Below are 21,109 nucleotides of genomic sequence, written 5' to 3' on the forward strand. Positions count from 1 at the left end.
GATCGGGATATCAGAATTAGCCAGTAAGGGCTAGAGCTAAAGGGCCAAGCGGTGATTAAATGAACACAGTGTCTGTGTAATTATTTCGGGTAGAGCTAGCCATGTGGGCGGCCGGGTGCCGGGACGCAGCCCGCCGCTCCTATTTCTACACGCTGTCAATAGGACAAAACTGCAGCCTACAGAATGGGAAAGGATCTTCCCCAACCCCACATCAGACAGAGGGCTGATTTCCAAAATATATAAAGAACTCAATAAACTAGACATCAACAAACCAAATAATCCAATTAATAACAGAATACAGACCTAAACAGAATTCTCAGTAGTAGAATCTCAAATGGCTGAGAAACACTTAAAGAAGGGGTTCAATATCCTTAGCCATCAGGGAAATGCAAATCAAAACAACTCTGAGATTCCATCCTACACCTGTCAGAATGGCAAAGATTAAAAATACAAATGGCAGCTTATGCTGGAAAAAATATGGAGCAAGGAGAATATTCCCTCTATTGCATGTGAGCCACTACAGAAAACAATATGGCAGTCTTTCAGAAATTTGGGGAGAAGGGTACTAAAAGAAATGACTAGAAAGGGGGGCATTTTGGGGTCAGGGAGAAAGCTGGTGCAAGGGAAACTTCCAGGAATCTACAAGGATGACCTCAGCTAAGACTTCTAGAAATAGTGGATAGGTAGCCTGAACTGGCCATCTCCTGTGACCAGGCAAGACTTCCAGTGGAGGGACTGGGACACCAAGCCAGACACACAACCTTTGGCCTACAGTCTATACTGCCTATGGGATGTGCTGGGGTTAGTGTGATGCAGAGATTGTGGGAGTGGCTAAACAATGACTGGTCCAGCCTGAGACTTATACCAAGAGAGTATCTACACACTGCTTGGAGTACCAGGACCCAGAAGCTGGATGGTCCAGAGACCTAAGAGTGAACTATACATGATTGGAGAATACAGTATCAACATAATGATGCCTAATGATATTCTGCTATACTCATAGATTGGTACCTAGCCCAATTCTCATCAAAGAGGCTTCATCCAGCAACTAATAGAAACAGATGCAGGCCTGTTGTGATCTAGCTGCCCTCACTCCCCCTGACTGACAGTGGAACTTCCTTGTGGTCTCTAATTGACAAGGATGCTTGTGTTCTTTCTGGCTGGTGCTTTTCTACAGAAGCAGTAGAGGTATAAAAGGCTTTAGCTTGGGGCAAAATAAAGGTTGCTGTTCTTCCACCTGAAAAGAAGCCTCCATGTCTCAATCCCGGCACCCCCCACCAGTCTTGTCATTCAGGCTGCCAGACAAGTGGAGATTCTAACGAGATCTGGAAAGTGGGGATTTGTGAATGGGGTTGCTCCATCTACTGGCTAAACTGAAGAGTGTATTGGGGAAGGTAATGTGTGTGTGTGGTTTTTTTTTTTATCCCCAGAGATTCTCTGAGCGACACCCTCCAAAAGACTAGCAAGTATAAAGAAGAGGTTGGAGTGTAGAGAGACCCCGCCTTTTGGGGCGGGACAGCCTCGGGCGAATGTTTTTACTAATGAATTGGAACGCGAGACTGGAGCCCTTCTTGTTTCCGGTTTCGGGTGGATCACTGAACTCCGGGTGTGTGAGTGTGCTTTTATATTAAAATTGTCTTCTTGTACCCACTGGCCTGGATTAATTAAATTCGCCTTCATTTTGGCCCCCACCGGGTGTGTGAGTGTGCTTTTATATTAAAATTGTCTTCTTGTACCCACTGGCCTGGATTAATTAAATTCGCCTTCATTGGAGGGTGAATTGAAGGTCTCAAAACGTAACTGAAACTCTTAAAGCAACAAAGCACGGAAGTAACAAGGAAGATAGCGGAAGATTTTGTACAAACAATAGCTCAAGTTAGCCCCTGGTTTATTACAAGAGGGGGTTTAAATGTTCCAGACTGGGAACAAGCCAAGCCAGATTAAAAGGCGTATGTGTTTCTTCATCCCAGAGACGCTCTGAGGGATGCCCTCTGAAAGACTGGCCAGTAGGGAAGTAATAAAGAGGAGGCAGGAGAGTGAATTGAGGGCCACCAAAAGATAGAATATGTACAGATAAATGTATGTTAGTATGTTGATTGTGTTGTCTTTTGTGTTCTGGACTGGAGAAAGACATTTGATTCTGGGAACTGCTAAGAAAGGTATTTTGCCTTTAAAATATGGGCCTAGGCCGGGCGATGGTGGCGCACGCCTTTAATCCCAGCACTCGGGAGGCAGAGGCAGGCGGATCTCTGTGAGTTCGAGACCAGCCTGGTCTACAGAGCTAGTTCCAGGACAGGCTCCAAAGCCACAGAGAAACCCTGTCTCGAAAAACCAAAAAAATAAAATAAAATAAAATAAAATAAAATAAAATAAAATAAAATAAAATATGGGCCTAAGGATTTGATACTTTGGAAAAGAGGTTCTGCTTTTGTCTCCACAGAGGATGAGAACCTGTGGATTCATTGCAAATTTATGTGGTTTTAATTCACCGAGACCCCTGAAATGTTAATGTAAAATACCCCCAAGAATGCAGCACCCCCGCTCAGCAGGAGACAGATTGATGATGCCCAAATTCCCTAAAAGATTGTTAAAGTGGGGCCCCTTCAGTGGTTCAGGATCAGGAGCAGCAAGCCTGCTCCCCTGAGTTCTGCTCTGCTCCACACAGCAGTATGGACCCAGAGAGAGTGCATCTGGGGCCAGAAGGCAGCTGGAGCAGAGCTTTGATAGGTGGCATCGGTGAAAGGCATGTTGCCCTGGCCCAGTCAGTGTCCAGCCTGGGGGATACCACAGCAGTGTTAGGAGTATCAGCAAAATATGGCAACCATAGATGATAGGCAGAAGAGAGACCTTGGAATCACTGCAACTGTGATTGCCGTTATTGCTATCTCTGCCACGGCAGATACTCGGCTGGAAATGCTCTCTCCCAGACTGTGCAGACGGCTGAGACTGTCAACCACCTGGCTGAAAGTCAGCAATGCTTTGGACATTCAAAATGATCTTAATGGACATATTCAATTGGGCATATTAACCTTGAACCAACAAGTGGCTCTGGTTCAGGAATAAGTGGACTATCTTTGGACTTTTCAATGGCTAACATGTTCTAGCTTTTATCATGTTATGTGCATTACTCCTGGCACTGTATTGCATGCTTCTGCTACTGTTATGGAACTCAACCATCATATGAGAGGGCTTTGGAATACTGCTTTTGTTAATGTTACTACCCAGTTAGTGCATGCTAGATGGTTGCAGCACTGGTCTGGCTCATTGGTGCTGTCAGTCCTGGGGATACTTGGTTTAGGGCTATGTGTCTGGGTAGCCACGAAAGGGCAATAATTGGGGACAGGATGCCACCTAAGGCTGGGAATATTAGAAGGCTATTCTTCAGGACAGACAAAGTATTCCACCCAAAGTAACAAGACACACACCATTTATTTTATAAAATAAAACGGGGGGAGGGAGTTATTGTAATTTAGCTGCCCTCATTCCCCCTGACTGACAGTGGAACTTCCTTGTGGTCTGTAATTGACAAGGATGTTTGTGTTCTTTCTGGCCAGTGGTTTTCCACAGAAGCAGTAGAGGTATAAAAGGCTTTAGCTTGGGGCAAAATAAAGGTTGCTTTCTTCCACCTTAAAAGAAGCCTCCATGTCTCAATCCCGGCACCCTGCCAGTCTCGGCATCCAGGCTGCGCTGGCATGGCACAGGCCCATAGTGAAACAGTAGGCAGAGCTCAGAAATCCTACTGAAGAGTGGGAGGAAGGAGTATATAAGCCAGAGGTGTCAAGGACATAACAAGAAAATCCAAAGAATCAACTAACCTCATAGTTTCTCATAGGATCTCAGTTGTGTAGATTTGCCTACTTATGGAACTCCTAGCAGTGGGAGCAGAAACTGTCCCTGGTAATTTGGCTGGATTTTGTGAACCCATTCCTATACTGGGTCACCTTGCCCAGTCTTAATACAAGGGAGGTGCTTAGTCTTACTGCAGCTTGATATGCCATGCTTTGTTGAAATACATGGGAGGCCTGCCCCTTTCTGAACAGAAACAGAGGAAGGGGTACATTGGGGGTGGCAAAATGGAAGTGGTGGGAGGGACTGGGAAGTGAGGAGGGAGGGAAAACTTTGGTTGGGATATAAAATTAAATAAATTTAATTAATACAAAATAAAATAAATCATTTCAAAGTCAAAAATAGGTGACATGCTAGTAGAACACATGTGCTATGAAAGCTGGGATTAATAGTAAAGAGTTAAATGTTTACATGGAGATTGCTGGTAGGATAGAGGAGAGTAGGAAGTAGGGCTGTTGGGGGCTGCAGACCCCGGGCCCCTTGACTTTCTTTGCCTGCCTCAGACCCTTTGCCTGCTGGAGTGAATGGAGTAAACAACTTGTTTTCCTGTGCCCACAGCTGCTCTGAGCACGAGACCCTCATGAGTTCCTGATGGCAGGGGAGTGAATTCTGGTGGGTTTTACAGCTGAAAATTCCAGGATCTGGGGTGTGGCTATCAGTTAAGGATCCCATATAAGCTTCCCTGGAGCACAATAAAGTTGGTGTTCTTGTTTCAAGGATGACCCATGTCCCTCTGTCTCTGTGTGTGTATGTGTTTAAATCCCCAGCCCCTTTCCCGGCTTGCCTACTGTCCTGTAGTGCAGACGCCACAGGGTTGGGTTAACTAAACTATGGAAACACACTACTGTGAAAACTAATTTAAAATACAATGGAATGGAGGAGTTTGGAACACATGTTCCCTGTATGGATGGACAATGCTTGCCCCAGAATACATAAATCATTAAATTAAAATCCCAGTGCCATGTGAAGGATGCCTACCTATAAGTTATTGTTCAGAGAGTCTCCAGAGCTATCTACACCAATACAGGTAATTGCCATCATTCTTGGTTACCTCTCATAACTAGATGTTGAGACTCTTTTGCTTAAGACACAACATACTTCAGTTGTATGGCATAGAGAAATAATTCTGGGACTGATCTGAAAACTTCCTCTCTGTTAGCTAACTTTCATAGTACTGGAAGATGACTAGAAAAGTCATCAATGGTATCACTGCTAAACCCTGAGTGCTACAATATCAACCTTCCAGTCAATATGTGCTCACTAGCGCAATAGTGGCGTGACTGTTACCAGAATAAGCAACTACTTTCTGATTAAATTGGAGGTCTGATATACAGGAAGGAACTCACACTTAATACTATAAACCTCGTCAAAATTTCTGAGGGAGTCATAGTGCCTAGTGGGGAAACTTATTACTGTTACTTTGCTAGGTGTCAAAATGACTTCTAAACATTCATGCTTATAACAATAGTTTAGTGTTGCTCTTAACCTTGGGCAGAGAAGCTTCTTTCTGTCATGGATAGCAGTTCTTGCAGTGACTCACAACTGGTCAAAGTTCTAAGAATAAGTGACCACTAAATGTTCAGCCCTAAATGGGACATCTATTCCAAGCCTCCTAAGGCTCAGGGAACATTGCAGAAGAGAAAGTGAACCAAATGTAAGAGCCAGAGGATGGAGAGGAGTGCTATGAGATGCTAACTTCTGAACATGACACGGCCATTACACTCCTGAGCTTAGAGCAGCCGTAGTTATCTGCACAAACCTGCACAAAATTGAGCCAGTACAATCAGTCAACAGTCCAATAGGCAAGACTAATCGGACTAACTGGGTTACAAAACAGAGAGGAGACATAAAGATGGGAGGGGATATGCGAGGACGTGTCTAGTGTATATCCTCTAGGATAGGAGAGGGAAGTTGAAGTACTTATGTAGGAAATCAACAAAGCTTAAATAAAGGGCGAACAAAACATAAAATAAGGGCTAGAAATATAGTTCAGTGGTGGCACACTTCTTGATAGACTTGGGAAAGTCCTAGAGACTGAGAAAAAGGCTCTTGGCATAGGGAGTTTTTAATTCCTTTCCTAGCAAATGAAGTAACTATTTCAGTACACATTACCTCAGAGATAAGGCAAGAGAAAAAAGAACTTCTTGCGGTTTTATGCAAAAAAAAAAGATTGAAGAACTTGTTGGTATTTGCATTCATGGAAAATCTTGATTTTATAACTAGAAATGTCTTCTTTTGGTAGACAATAAGGTTCAGAAAAGATTTCAATGAGCCTTACAAGTTGTTTTCATTTTCAAATTTAGACTGTCAAGAGCTGCCTTGTGTGTGGGGGGGGGGGCGCTTATTTCTCCATCTTTCACCATTGAAGAAAAAGTAAATAAAGAATCTGAGATTGGAACTACTAAGAGTTTGTTCTATCTTCCCTATTAGCTGCTCTGGCTCTGCATTGCTGAGGCCTGCCTGAGGGAGAACCGGGGGCCCTTCTTGAACTAGGTACCACTCTCCAGGAGCATCCTGCCATAGACTCATTTATCAGCTTACATCAGATGAATTCCTCTTCTTCTAAGGAGAAAACCTCTAAAAAGACAAGGAAACTGGATAAGTTAGATCCTGAAATAGGCTTCACTGGGAGAACAGCCTTCTTGACACATGTGGGGTACCTCAGCAATGATAGGGAACATGAGCCATTCTAGAAACCGTTGCATTTTTATTAATTTTTTAAAAACAAATATAACAGTTTCTTTTCTTTCATAAAAAGCAACTTAAAACATGTAAATATTCACAACACTATTAGTTCATGAAAATACAGAGAGAGAAAACATTAATGAAATTTCAAACATAAGAGAAACAAATGAATGCAGCCTATGCGTGTGCCTGTCCCAGCAGCTGCTCCCTGAGGGCTTCAGTTCTATAATGCACACTGTAAAATCTCCTCTAGATAGTTCATGTCCAAAGGAGGTATTTTGGCAACTTCAAAGAAGTTCCTGCAAAAGGAAACATGGTCTGCTTAGAGGAAAATAAGCCAAAGCAAAAGAGGTTCCACAGAGGAAATGGCACATTAGAGCCCTTGGTTTCCTATCTGGCTTTAACTATAGAGTAGAGAAAGGAAGGTGTAAAGTTTCTGAATCCTCTTTTTTTTAGGTGAGATTTTTCTAGGCCCACTGTTTGAAAGATTTTCATGAATGAGCATAAACTCTAAGTGGAGTTTGGTACTTACTCTTCAGAATACTTCGCATACACATTCTTGAGGCAACAATTGGGTTGGAAAGCCACCAAACTGTTTAGCTTCAGGACCAAGGTATAAAGCTCCCTAATCTTGTAGTGAGTGGACCGTTCCAGTAAAGGAATCTGAAAAAAGAAGAATGACCAGCAACTTATATTACTGAAAATATATCCTTGCCTCCAACTATGCTACTCAAGTCCAAGCATCCCAGGGGAGATACTCAAAACATTTCAAAGACTAATGCAGTACAGATACTAATAATTATAGGGTAGCACCTAAAAGATTAAGTTTCAAGTTTCAAACACAAACTTATAAGATGATTATGTCCAAGTATTATCATTTATATGTTAGCCCTAGCTATAGGTGTTCATGTATGCTAAAATCCACTAAAGATCTGAGAAATAGGACTAGTTTTAGAATTTTACCCCAAATACACCGTACTCTTTCCTTTAGTACCTTCACATCTTTTCAGTTACTACTTGGCCCACATCTTAGAGAAATGACAAAGACAATCCAAGATTTGAAAGTAGACTTCAACAAAGACATAGAAATACTGAAGAAGACCCAAGCTGAAATGAAGATGGAATTGAAAAAACTCAATAAATCCACTAGAAAATTCAAAGGGAAAGCCTTAGAAATACAATGAATAAAGCAGAAAATAAAATATCAGACTTTAAGATAAAGTAGAACATATAGACCAAATAAACAAGGAGTATGAAAAAATACTTTGAACACAGGAAAGGAAGAGACAGAAAATGTGAAACAACATGAAAAATAAAACCTTTGAATTACAGGCATAATAAAGGAAAAGAATCCCAAGTCAATGGCATAGGCCAGCTCTTTAGCAAGATCACAGAAGAAAACACTCCCCAAATAAGGAAATACATTCTCATATAGATATAAGAAACACACATAACAACAAATAGACATCAGAAAAGAAAGTCCTTACAGTTATCATAGCTAAAATACTAAGTATAAAGTACAAAGAATGAATATTAAAAGCTGCAAGGAAAACAAAAACTAAAGTCATATATAAAGGAAAACCCATGAGAGTAACAGCTGACTTCTCAGTGAAAATTTGAAAACAAGAAGAGCCTGGAGTAATACATTGCAATTCCTGAAAGACCATGACCAACCTTGATTAATACACCCAGCAAAAACATCTGCTATAGTTTAAGGAGATTGATAGATTTTCCAAGATATAAGTGTCTTAAATTTTTTTCAACAAACAAAATCTAAAGAAAACCTAGGAAGCAATGCTTTGGGGTGAAGAGAATAATGAACATAGCCAAGAAACCAAGGAAACAAATAGAAAGGAATAAATAATAAGATAGATACAAAGTAGCACTTAGAATACAAACAACAATGCCAAAATCAACAACACAATAATCACAATTAACTCATACACATTTCAAAAATAACTTTAAGTATTAATGTCTTCAATTTTCCAATTAAAAGAAACTGGCTTGCTGAACAGAAAAAGAAACTCCACCCATCTGTTGTTTTCAAGAAACACATTTTATATCGAAAGGCAGTCACCACCTTAAAGTAAAGATCGACAAAAGTATTCTAACCAAACTCTGGGGTGTACAACTTCATTAAAAAATACTATTGGATGTAAAGATACAGGTTAACTTCATTCTAATAATAATATGTGTCTTCAATATTACACTTTCTCTAATAGACTAATCATCTGGACAAAAATTAAATAGAAAATAATTGGAAATAAGCAACATCACACATCAAATACAGTTATCTACAGAATATTCTATCCAAACACAAAAGAATATCCATTCTACTCAGCAGCACACGGAGGCTTCTCTGAAATAGGCCACATCCTGAAACACAACACAAATCTTTAAAACTTCAAAAAGACTGGAATCACTCCTTGTAGCCTATCTGATCACAATGGAATAAAACATAAAATTTCCACAGCTCCAGCAGCTTACCGGAGGTCACAGTGGTCCTAGGGACCCCAGGTAAGACACTGCACACCACCTGCTAAACCTCTTTAAGTGGTCCAAGAACCCTAGACTGCACTCCCAATCCTGGGTTCCATATCTCAGGCTACTACTTTGGAAGACTACCAGTGGCCAAGTAGAATCTAGGAACCCTAGGTAAAGGCACCACCCACCAGCTTGGCCAAAATCTAACTCCAAATGGATCAAAGATCTAAACATGAAACCTAGAACACTGAAACTTCTAGAAGAAAACATACGTAGTACCTTACATGTTATAGGTGTGTAGGAAAGGATTTCCTAAATAGGACTGCATTTGCCCAAGAATTAAGGCCAACAATTGACAAGTGGTGCTTCAGAAAGCTAAAAAGCTTCTGCACAGCTAAAGAAATAATCACCTGGAAGGAGAGGAACTCTACAGAATGGGAGAGAATCTTTGCCGGCTATACATCTAACAGAAGATTAATATCCAGAATATATAAAGAAGTCAAAAAACAAATAGTCAAAAACAAATGACTCATTCACAAATTGCACTTAGGACCTGAACAGAAGAGTTCTCAAAAGAAGAAAACATGGGTAAGAAATGCTTCCAAAAATGTTCAGCATCCCTAGTCATTAGGAAAATGCACATAAAACTTTGAGATTCCATCTTATCCAAGACAGAATGCAAAAGATCAACATAAACCCGAAATACTAAAACTGCTAGAAAAAATAAACACAAATAGCACAGGTTCACCTAAGTGTCTGTGTGGTACTTCCTCAATATTTAGGTTTTCTCATCAAGATTGGCTCAGAATTTCTAGATAAAGAGGCCTTAGAAATGGCCCTTTAACAAGGGCATTGTTACCACATTGTCTCTAATTTGACTATATGTTACACATCAGTAAGAATTAAATTTTCTCTACAGTTGTTTTTCTCTACAATATCTTATAAAATTGAGAAAAGTATCAAATATGAATTTTAATTATAGGAAACTTCTACTTCAGATGCTAATACTACAGGCATGCCCTGTTACACACACAAACATATCCTTTCACTATTCTGTAGTCTCTGGGTCAGGTTTCTCAAACCCTATCCAACAAGATCCTTAAGAGGTCAGTTCTGCTAAGGAGACTGCAAGGGACAGGAATGGAATGGGGTAAAGGATAGGAAGTGATCCCACAATAGCACTTATGATAACCAAAGTGACTTCATATTGGTCTGTTATGCAATTTTGGCTTTTCTGGGAGGCTTTCTTTAAAAACAAAAAATGTTACAGTATTGTGTCTAAGAAAAACTAATCAATCACTGTAGAAAATCTTGTCCATACAAGTCATCAAGAAGCCATAGCTACAGGAACATAGCAATTTTGTTACAAGAACTTCCAACAGTCCTAATTTCCATCTCCACCCATCATGAATATCTACCCCAAGTAGTTTTGGGGTGTGTGCACATTCATGCACATGTGTGTATGTATTTATGTACCTGTACATGTACATGCACAGGCCAGAGGAAAATGTCTGGTTGTCTTGTGCTACCACTGTCTACCTTAGTCTTTGAGACAGAGTTTCTCACTGAACCTAGAGTAAGGTTGGCAGCCAGCAAGTTCCCAATGATTCTCTTGTATTGATAGCTCTGACCTCTCCCAGCCAGTCCACAGACTAGTGGTACAATCAAAAATGTCTATGAGTAGCTTTTTACATGAGTACTGGGGATTTGAACTTAGAACATCATGCTCTTAGCAACTGAGCAACCCCATCCCCATCCATTTACACAATTGTCGAGATTCCGCATATAGAGGGCCAAGGCAAGGCAGGCTGCAGCTAGCTTTGATGGCTTCTCTTTGATAAATTCGTATTCCGGTAGGGTTATCTCACAGATGAAGCGGGACAAAGTTAGTGTCTTCATGCTAGCATGGACACACTAAAGGAAATAAGAAGATGGGTTAACAATCAATTCAGAAAAACAGTATCAGGCAGAAGAATCCCTTTCAAGCTATCTAATCCCTAATCCACATGGTTCTCTGCTTAAACAAAGTACTTCTTCTGCTTTCATGACCCCTTTTACACACTCCTGCCTGTAAGCCCCTTGAGGCACGCAAGTAGCCAGTTCCCTCCCTTGAGGACCTCCAACTGCCAGGTCCTAACCCACAGAACACTCTTAATTGCCCTAATAGCCAGTCTCAGCCCCCGCACTAAAAACCCAAGCTCTGTACTTGAAAACCCACCAATACCCACCCTGGAAAACTTCCCCTGACCAAGAAACGTTATATAAACCCTACCTTCTGCTCCATTTGCTGCTGCTTCTCACCTGAGTAGAGGCGGCCACCCTCTTGGGTTTTTCCCTCCCAATAAATCTCTTGTGTGAGGTTTGTTGTATGGTGTGACTTTGCAGTATTCCTTGGCTCCAGACTGCCAGGATACCTTTTCCTTCAAAACTGTAACACTTTGAGGAAAACCTTCCCCCACTAGAGCAGAGCTTTCAGTGAGGAAGCCTTTCCCCTCAGAGCTGTGACACTTACATGGAGGAAGCCTTTCCCTAAGAGCTCTAACACTTCTACTGCCTACAAAAGTGCAGACACTCTGAGAGAAGATTATGATACTGGCATGGAGAATGGCTATCTTTAGGTCACCAAAGACCTAAAGTCATTCTAACTCACCATGCATGTACCCTTTGACTCTTCACTGGAGTAATCATCCTCGGAAGGGTCAAAGTCTCCCAACTGAGAGCTGCACAGACTCATAGTCCTACTCTAGGAGATGCTTCATGTTCCAAAACATTCCCTTCTTGCTTTTTTTTTCCGAGACAGGGTTTCTCTGTAGCTTTTTGGTTCCTGTCCTGGAACTAGCTCTTGTAGACCAGGCTGGCCTCGAACTCACAGAGATCCGCCTGCCTCTGCCTCCTGAGTGCTGGGATTAAAGGCGTGCGCCACCACCGCCCGGCCATTCCCTTCTTTCTTATGTTCAACAATTTAACTTAAAACACACATAAAACATATACAAAACGATTGTAGGGAACAATGAATGATTAAATGGTGATTTCCAGCATAATCATAACTAAGAAAAAGAATATCTGACATTTCCCCAAAGCATATGCATCTTCTCCTGATCAAAGAATATTTTTACCTCATCCCTACGTTGCCCTTATCCCAAAATCTTAAAGGTAATCCACAGAAATTTATAACTTGTCCCACCTCAGGTATCTAATAAACAACCTTTCACCAAGAAGTCTGTCAGCTACTCTGGATAAAAGATTAATCCAGAAGTTAAAATAACTAAGCTTTGTTCCCCCACCCCAGTCCTGTTACCGTAGTATATCTACGCAGAAAATGATATGCAGTGGGAATATTGATGTCAAAGTTGAGAGTTTTTAGGATCTTCATTTCCAAGGAAGTCATATCACGCGGTTCATAAGGATCTTCACAAGTACAAAGGAACTCTTTCAGAGAAGGTAGATAGGATTCCTGCGAATAAAAAGGAGACACGATCATCCATGTAGACATCTGTTTCATCTCTGCTTATGATAAAAGGATGGTGGGGAGGAAAGTGAAGGAAGGAGAAGTAGGAGTCAGCCACATTTCCAGACAGAGACTTTCAGGGCAGATCTGAGAGTCAGTGTTAGTTTATTTGAATTTCTCAACAGAAAGAAAAAAAACAAAATAGAAAAAGAATAGTTGCTTGTCCCTAAACTGTATCAACATCAGGCAGATGAAGGGTCTAAATGTTTTGATCTCTTGCAATGCAAAAAGCAGCCTAACATGACACAACTTCTGAGATCAGGATGGGTGGGAATCGGGAATGAGAATAGAGATATCTAAACCTTGCTACGGGAAAGGAACAGAAAGAAGTCAAAGAAAAATGAGCTAGAGCTAGAGAAAATATTCATAGTAGGATGGAGAAGAGCTGAGAGTTCGAAATGCTGTGCTTGGAATATTTCACGCCATCTCTGGAGGAATACCTCCCGTTCTCTGTTCTCTGGAGGAATACCTCCGGTCCTCTGTTCTCTGAAGGTTGAACAATGGTTTGGGAAATCATGAGTATATAGAAAGACCCTTCAAAGCTTTTACTTAACCTAGAGCTCACTGTCCACTCCAGACATACTATCCTCTTTACCTCCTTACTGTCCTTCCCTCCTGTTTTTCTCCCATTCCCTCTATTCCTCCTCCACTTATGACTTCATCAGGTTCGCATATTCCCATGTCACTTGTCCCTTTCTTCCAAAACAATCTCATTCCCACATCTCCCTTAAAAACTCCTTCAGGTCACCTGTATCGTGATATTCCCCACGCTAGTTCCCTCCTCCCATGGTCAATTTTTACATTCCTGATTTTTGCAGTTACCCCAGGATATACTCACAGTTGAAGATTTGGAGCTGAAACTCACAAATCAGAGAATATGTGGCATTTATCTTACTTGGTGTGGGTTACCTCACTCAGTTTACTATTTTCTAGTCCCATCTGTTTACCTTCAAATTTCACGATTTCATTTTTTCTTTACAGCTGAATAGTATTCCATTGTGTATACATGCTATATTTTCAGTACCTATTCATCTATTGAAAGACATTTAGGTTGCTTCCATTTCTTAACTATTGTGAATAGAGACACAATATATGTTGCGGAACACATTATTTGTGAAATAGGAATGTAAATTTCTTTGGATATATGCCAAGGAACATTATAGGTGGGTCATCTGGTTCATTTATTTTTAGCGATTTGAGGATTGTCCCAGCTTAATAATAGAATGGTTGTACTAGTTTGCCTTCTCATTAACAGTGAACTGGGGTTCCCCTTTCCCACATCCTCACTAGTATTTATTGTCAGTTGTTTTGTAATGCTCCCCTGACAGCCACAGACTATCTAGCAAATCTCCCAGAACCACCTTTCATGAAGCTGTTGGTCAGGGTAATCCAGGAAACTCCCAAGTCAACACAAGCTACTTTTGTTAACCTTGGCCACCTCCCAGAGACTGAAATAACATCCCTGTTGCTGAAGACACCACATACCTTGGACAAAGACTTGAAGGAAGGATTCAAGCTGGGCCTGAACTGAAAGCTTTCTTCCCCATGTCTAGCTTTCCTGGTACTAAAAAGTGTCATGAAAACTGTCAAAGGAGGGAAGCACCCAACAGTCTACCCAGCTAGGATTTCTGTAAACCAAAACAACAACCAGCATGGCACGAGATCCCTAAAAGTACAATAGTGACAGTCCTATCTTCATGGTAAGCAACAGCTGTCTAATTAGACTTAAGGCCCTTCAACAGGAAGAACATAATGTCTGCTACTGGAAAGCCAGCCAACTTCCCAGAGCTAGTGAGGTTACTGATCTTAGAGAAGAACCTAAGAACCTATGCTGCTTTACTAGACTGGAATAATTCCTAACTGCACTCTAAAACTTATCCTTATGTCCACAGATCAGTGTAATTATCACCTTTCATCTAAGAAGCTTCTCTTTGCAGCACGTGGACAGCATTAGAGAAAACCATAAATGGTCAAGAGGCAGAAATCAAATGATCACAGGGTGCCTACCCCCAGCTGATATATATAGCACAAAGCTGTATATCCTGCGCATAAGGTTTGGGGAATATTGTGGGAGGAGGGAAGGAAAGACTGTAAGAGACAGAGGACCAGGAAAGCTGCTGTGAGATGTGTCTCCTAGAAATGACAGGAAACCTGTGTCCATGAAATCTCAACAGTGTGGCTGCCTCAACAAAACCTGAATGATGGCAATGCCAACAGACATGCGAATGTGGAAGGGGAATCTCACAAGCCCCACTCCTACACAAAGAACTACAGGCAATTACTAACCGCTGAGAGAGGGAGAATTCATCTTTCTCAGAGATGAGCCCCCTAATTGGTTATCCAATACCAAGTGATCAGCTCTGAAATCACGTACATACAAACAATATTAAATGGAATTAGCAGGCTGTATTTTTATATTTATGCATATATGCATATAAAGAATAATAATCAAAGGAAAAGAGGCCATGAATTTGAAATGAAGTAAAGGGGTTTGGAGGGATTAAGGAAGAAAAGGGAGTGGATAAATAATGTCACATTTGAATTCAATTTTTATAATTGAAAACACTTTCAGGGGGTAGAAAAAAATGGCCCAGTAGTTAAGAGTGCCTACTGCTATTCTAAAAGATCGAGGTTTGGTTCTTAGTATTCACATCAACCAGCTCACAGCTGCCTGTAAACTCAGTTCCCAAGACATACGATGCCATTGATTCCATGGATTCCTACCTCACATGTGCAGCCTCCCATACAGACATATACAGATTATTAGGAAATAGAAATAAATCCTTTTTTAAAATCTTCCAATATTTTAAATGCTGTAAGAGAAAGACACCCTTCTTCCATTGGCCTTAGTTGATGCCTTCTGTTCTGACAACAGGAAGAGGGGTACTTAGGCTTCCAAAGCTTGGTAAAGTAAGCCGCTCCCCTTTGCCTTTCTTCTTACTCTACCTAGGCCCAGGCTTTGAAAATAAGGTACAGGACAGTATCTCTAATGATAATTACTAAGGGGTGCTTACAGCAGGAAAGAAATAAGATAGGGAGGGAGGGACAGAGAAGGTAGAAAAGGAAGTAGGTAGCTAGGAAAATGGAGGAGAGGGAGCAGATGCACAAAAATGAAAGGGGGGCAAATGACACATCGAAAGAAAAAATAGTTCCAAAGTTTTTGAACCTTTTAACATAAATTGCTACCTCCTAAATGAAAGAATTAGTGAGGTTAACTAGATGTATTATGGTCATGAAGAAAAGGCCAGTTGTCTTTATACTGTTACTTCAAAAATAACTATTTCACCTAAACCATTTTAGACTCACTATAATCTATACCAAACCATTTTACATTGATTGCCTCCTAGACTAGTCTAATAAAACTCTACTTCGTTTTATTAGAGATGCAGATAGATTTCCTTAGACAAGGATATACCTGGTGGAACAAGAAAAGCTTGGGAAGAGGGTAGAAAATCATAATTGAGCAGGAAGTTTGTAACAGAACTATCTATCAAACTAGATACCTGTGTCCATAAGGTATCTTTAAAACCTAAACAAGTGAACTTTGCTGCTCCCAGGGCAAATATACCACCAGAGACAACCAAGAACATTCCAGAGTTGAGGAAATAGACAAACATTTGGTAAGAAAAGTATCTGCACACATACATACATACATACATACATACATACATACATACATACATACATATAATTTATATACACATATAAATAAATTTATAGAGATGCATATGCACAAGTTTACATATATATACTCATTCTCTGTTTAGGATAGATGTTTGACAAGTTCTCCTCAGACCTTAAGGATTCAGAGTCACCTCAAATTTGACTGCAATCATGTAGACAGTGGAACCAAGGAACTGTAGGTTATCCTTTTTGCATTGTGCCTTCATTAGGTAGCAATCCATTAGCTTCACTGCCAAATGCAGGGTCTCATTACTCATCTGAAAGGATGACTGAAGGAACAAATAAGATAGAAATTTGCATATTTTCCAAACAAACAGCCATCTCCAGATAGATCTAGAAACCTTGACTGTCTGGAGCATCAAGGATAGCCCTAGTCAGTTTGTACTCTGCTAGGAATGTGGAAACTGCTTCAGAAAGGTACTGAAATATACTGCTGTCTAACTTCTTTAAGGACCTTGCAATTATCTGTAATTATCCTTCAAACAGATAATAAACCTTACAAGCTAGACAGTGGTTGCGAGTGTCTTGACTCCATATACCCTCTTCCTCCTTGATCTCTAATACAGATACAGGGCTGAAAGTCAAGTTTGTAACAGGTCTATCTTTCTTTCTAGAAGTTCTAGTAAAGAATATATTGTCTTTCTTTTTTAGTTTGTAGAGGCAACTCATAATTTTTGGTCTGTTGCCCCCTTTATCTCCCAAACCTATGAATAACCAGACAAATCTTTCTCATATTATATCACCCAATCTCCCTGTTCCACATTTAAGGACACCTGAAAATACATTTGGTTCGCTCTAATAATCTGAGATCAATGGCCTATCTTAAATTCAGCTGATTAGCAACTTTAACATTTTCACATATTCTAGGCATTCTGACATGGGTATTTTATTTTGCTATTCACAGTATCTAAATGAATGTCTTAAGATAGGTATGGGAAGAGTTCATCTTGGTGAAAAGTAATGGCTACAATATTAAGTAGCAAATTGAAACCAGATAGTCATAAATAAATAAATGATGACAGAAATGGGAAGCAGTATCTAAGGATAATGTCTCTGTGAGAAAAAGGCACAGCCAATGCTTCCCTGCGTACACACCTGTTCCTGCATGCTGGTATTAAATGGCAACAAATAAATACATGGGTAATATATGAATGATAGTCCTGTGTGTTTTCACATATATGCATGAGTGCACATGTAGGTAGTGCAATGTGTGCACATGTAGAGGTCAGAGGTCAACCTCAGGTATTGTCCTCAGGTGCCATCTACCTTAGTCTTTCAAACAATCTCTCAATGGGATTTGCAGCTCGCTGATTCTGCTAGGCCAGGTAACCAGTGAGCTACAGAGATCTGTCATTCCTCACCCTTTCGGTACTGGGATTACAGACATACTATCGTGCTCAGCCTTTTGTGTGCAGGCTGGGGTTCCACTGTGATGCTCACGTTTGGATTTACTAGCCTTTTATACCAGGAAATGGGGTGTAACAGAAGGTAAAAGCAAGTTCTTTCCTGATCCATTCCTGCTGGCTCCACCATGAAACCTAGTGCTAAGCCATCTGCTTCTGAGAGAGTTTAATAGGTAGCAGAGCTGATTGCTTTCTTCAGCCTCTTCAAAGTCAGCCATTTATGCAAGGTTTTTAAACAAGAAAGCAAAAGAAAAAGGGTAGAAAAAAGATAAAAATTCTTGGAGCCAAAGAGTAAACATTTAGATTTAAAGGTTTGCAATATTACAAGATAATTATAGAAATCAGAGCTACACAGAGACTTTTTAATTCAAAAGTAATACAACACACTAGATAAGACTAATGTAGACCTGAACGTTTAGATTTTTAAAATTAGAAGCAGAAAGAAGAGAATTAAAACATATTAACTATTTAATCCTATCTTAGGGTAAGCTATTAGACCAGTTATGTTAAAAGGCTAGTTAGCTAAATCAAGATTTTATACTGAGGAGAGAATCATAGAGCCTTTAAAAAGAGCACAATATATATATGAAAACATTACTTGGATTATGTGTGTGTGTGTGTGTGTGTGTGTGTGTGTGTGTGTAACTGTTTTGAGGTGGGGTCTCGTATAGCCCACACTGACTTCAAACTTGCTGTGAAGCTGAAGATGACATTACTCTCTTGATCTGCTGTCTCCACCTCCCAAATATAGGGACTATAGGCTTGTACCACAACATTCATCGTGGGATCTGCTTGTTTTTAAGAAACACAGGTGTATATATAGTAGCACAGTCCTGTGATCTCAATACTCAGAAAGCTGAGGCAGAAGGATTTAAGGTTTAAGGTTGGATGTGTATTATTGACATAAACAAGAGACAGCAAAACCTTAACCACAAAATATACAGAAAATGGTCTAGAAAGATACACTTCAAATAGCATATACTTGTTACCCCTAGAGAATACTGAAACAAAGTAATTGGCCTTAATCCATCCTCTGTATTTGAACAAGTTTAGCTAAAGCAGACTCTCTGTATAGTGAACTACAACCTGTAAATGTTGCAACCCCACCTTGTAACCAAATAACTGAGTATCAGTCAATCAAAGATGCTGAATTTACAGTCAATCAGAAGCTGATCTACCAAATCATGAACATATAAGCCAAATACTAGTAGCAGCCATCAGATTTTATATTGTATTTACTTGTCTTTGTGTCTTATTTTGCATCTACATAATAAATTTCTAGAACTCAGTAACTATGGTTTCTTCAGCTCTACAGATCCAGTAAGTTTTTAGCATGTTTGATTTGAACTGAAAAAAGAGAACAACAGCTTCTCAAGGAAGCAGCTACCAGGCATACCTGTACTTCCACCAGCCAGTCCACAACAATGGCTCTCATCGTACTGGTGAGCTCCAACTGCCGCTCCATGTATTTCCCAACTATGAACTTGTCCTGGCATTGTTGAAAAAAATGTTAATAAACTATTCTTATAATTCAAAATTTTAACAATTAACTCCTTTTCATGATTCTAATGCACTACTTTCAACTGGTATCAGATGTGAGCACATTAGAGTGTTCTTTTCTGAACAGGTTCAAGCTATCTTTGGGAAATGGACATATAAGATATTTAAGTGTCTAGCACATTAAGTCAAGGCAGGACCACCCCCATCCCCCGCATTAAGGCTGAGCATGGCATTCAACCATAGGGAATGGGCTCCAACAGGCTAGTTCATGCACTAGGAATAGTTCCTGGTCCTACTGCCAGGAGCCCCTCAGATAGTCCAAGCTTCACCACCCATGGGAGCCCTTACCTGTTGGGATGGGGATGGGTGGGAGGAGAAGTAGGAGGGATAACTGTGGTTGGAATGTAAAATAAAGAAAAAATAAAATAAAATAAAAAGATATTAAGTGTCAGAAGAGATAAAGGGGAACCCATCCTTGGTTGCCAAGGAATACTAAAAGAGTTGCAATACTTCTTTGCAATTCAGTCTAAAACACAATACCATGTCGTGCAGACCAATGCTTTTCAACTTTGATATACATATGTAGGACTCACTCAAATGTTTTGTAAAGCTTCATATTTTAATTTAGAAAACTAAGCTTGGTGTCTACATTTATGTCAAAATTTCCAATGAGACCCACCAGAGCCAGTCTACCTACCTGACTGACCCCTCAGCTACCCCACTGGCAATTCTGTGGACTAGGTGGTACCCTATGAGCTCAAACTCAGGCATGAAACACAGAGCTAGTCTATGAGTCACCCTACCTACTGTGCTACCTAGAGACCTCATGGCTCCTGTGAGTACAGCCCCAGGTATAGAACTTCAGTCCAGCCTACATCCTACCCACCTCCACCCAAAATGGCATAACATTCTGTGCCCTACCCTCAAGGAGCACCTTCCACTCCCATTGAGATTCCATTTTGTGCTACCCAAGGACAACATGTAGAACTGGATGAGTGAGCTCTCATAGACTTCTAAAGATCAGCCATAAGAATCTTCTAGCTACAGATGGTCTTCTCCTGGGCTCAGAAGTTGTACATATTCTACTTTAAATGGGACTGCTTATGACATCTCACTCAAACATCAACAGAGTTGCCCCAATACTGAGTTCCAAACACCACTCAGCTGAACCATAACCTGATAAATTGTAGTAGCAATAAATACTCACACAACAAAGATAAGAGCCTGTATCTATACCAAGAAAAACCACCAACATTTAATTCCAGATACCTAGGTCACATCACAAAAACAAACAAACAAAAAAACCTCACGCAGTAATAATAGAAGATGAAAAAAATCGTGACCTTAAAGCTTCATCCCTACTGGCCAGCTTTCCTAGTTCTGGAAAGTGGTGTGCCTATTACCAGGGAAGAAAATTATTCATCAAGTCTTACCCAACTGAGAACCTTGCAAGCCATAATAATAACAGCAAGATATTTCACCTGGCCCAATAGTGGACTAGATGTTATGGAAGTAACCAAACATGCTCTGATTGGTTTTAAGGCCTGCTCCACAAGTCAGAAGCCATACTTGGTACCATTATTTGGGGCCAAAAACCAGGGAATGGACTTACTACTACATCCATAGATTACATACATCTCTCAACCCTCATCAGAGAAGTTTCTTCCTTTAGTAGGAGGCAACTAACTGAAACCCAAAACTGGTCAATGTGCCCAAAATAAGACACCGTGGAATACTCAGTCCCAAATGGCTCAGAGATACTTGGTGAAAAGGGGGTAGAAGCCAGGTGGTGGTGGCGCACGCCTTTAATTCCAGCACTTAGGAGGCAGAGGCAGGAAGATCTCTATGTATTCGAGGACTGCCTGGTCTACAAGAGCTAGTTCCAGGACAGGCTCCAAAAACTACAGAGAAACCCTGCCTCAAGAAAGAAAGAAAGAAAGAAAGAAAGAAAGAAAGAAAGAAAGAAAGAAAGAAAGAAAGAAAGAAAGAAAGAAGGAAG

General features: G+C 40.4%; 1 protein-coding gene across 1 annotated transcript in view; it reads right to left on the bottom strand.

Moving 5' to 3' along the window:
- Window positions 1-6,754: 6,754 nt before the first annotated feature.
- Ccnb3 (cyclin B3) overlaps window positions 6,755-21,109 on the bottom strand; it is a 71,025-nt gene continuing 56,670 nt past the window's right edge. The window contains exons 6-11 of the mRNA XM_013348291.1: window positions 19,007-19,099; window positions 16,339-16,476; window positions 12,314-12,469; window positions 10,780-10,929; window positions 7,064-7,194; window positions 6,755-6,830 (exon numbers count right to left, since the gene is read on the bottom strand). Coding sequence (XP_013203745.1) covers window positions 6,755-6,830; window positions 7,064-7,194; window positions 10,780-10,929; window positions 12,314-12,469; window positions 16,339-16,476; window positions 19,007-19,099 — 744 coding nt within the window. The remainder of the gene's footprint in view (window positions 6,831-7,063; window positions 7,195-10,779; window positions 10,930-12,313; window positions 12,470-16,338; window positions 16,477-19,006; window positions 19,100-21,109) is intronic.

This window comes from Microtus ochrogaster, chromosome 10 (genome assembly GCF_000317375.1).
Source record: "Microtus ochrogaster isolate Prairie Vole_2 chromosome 10, MicOch1.0, whole genome shotgun sequence".
Classification (NCBI taxonomy): Eukaryota; Metazoa; Chordata; class Mammalia; order Rodentia; family Cricetidae; genus Microtus; species Microtus ochrogaster.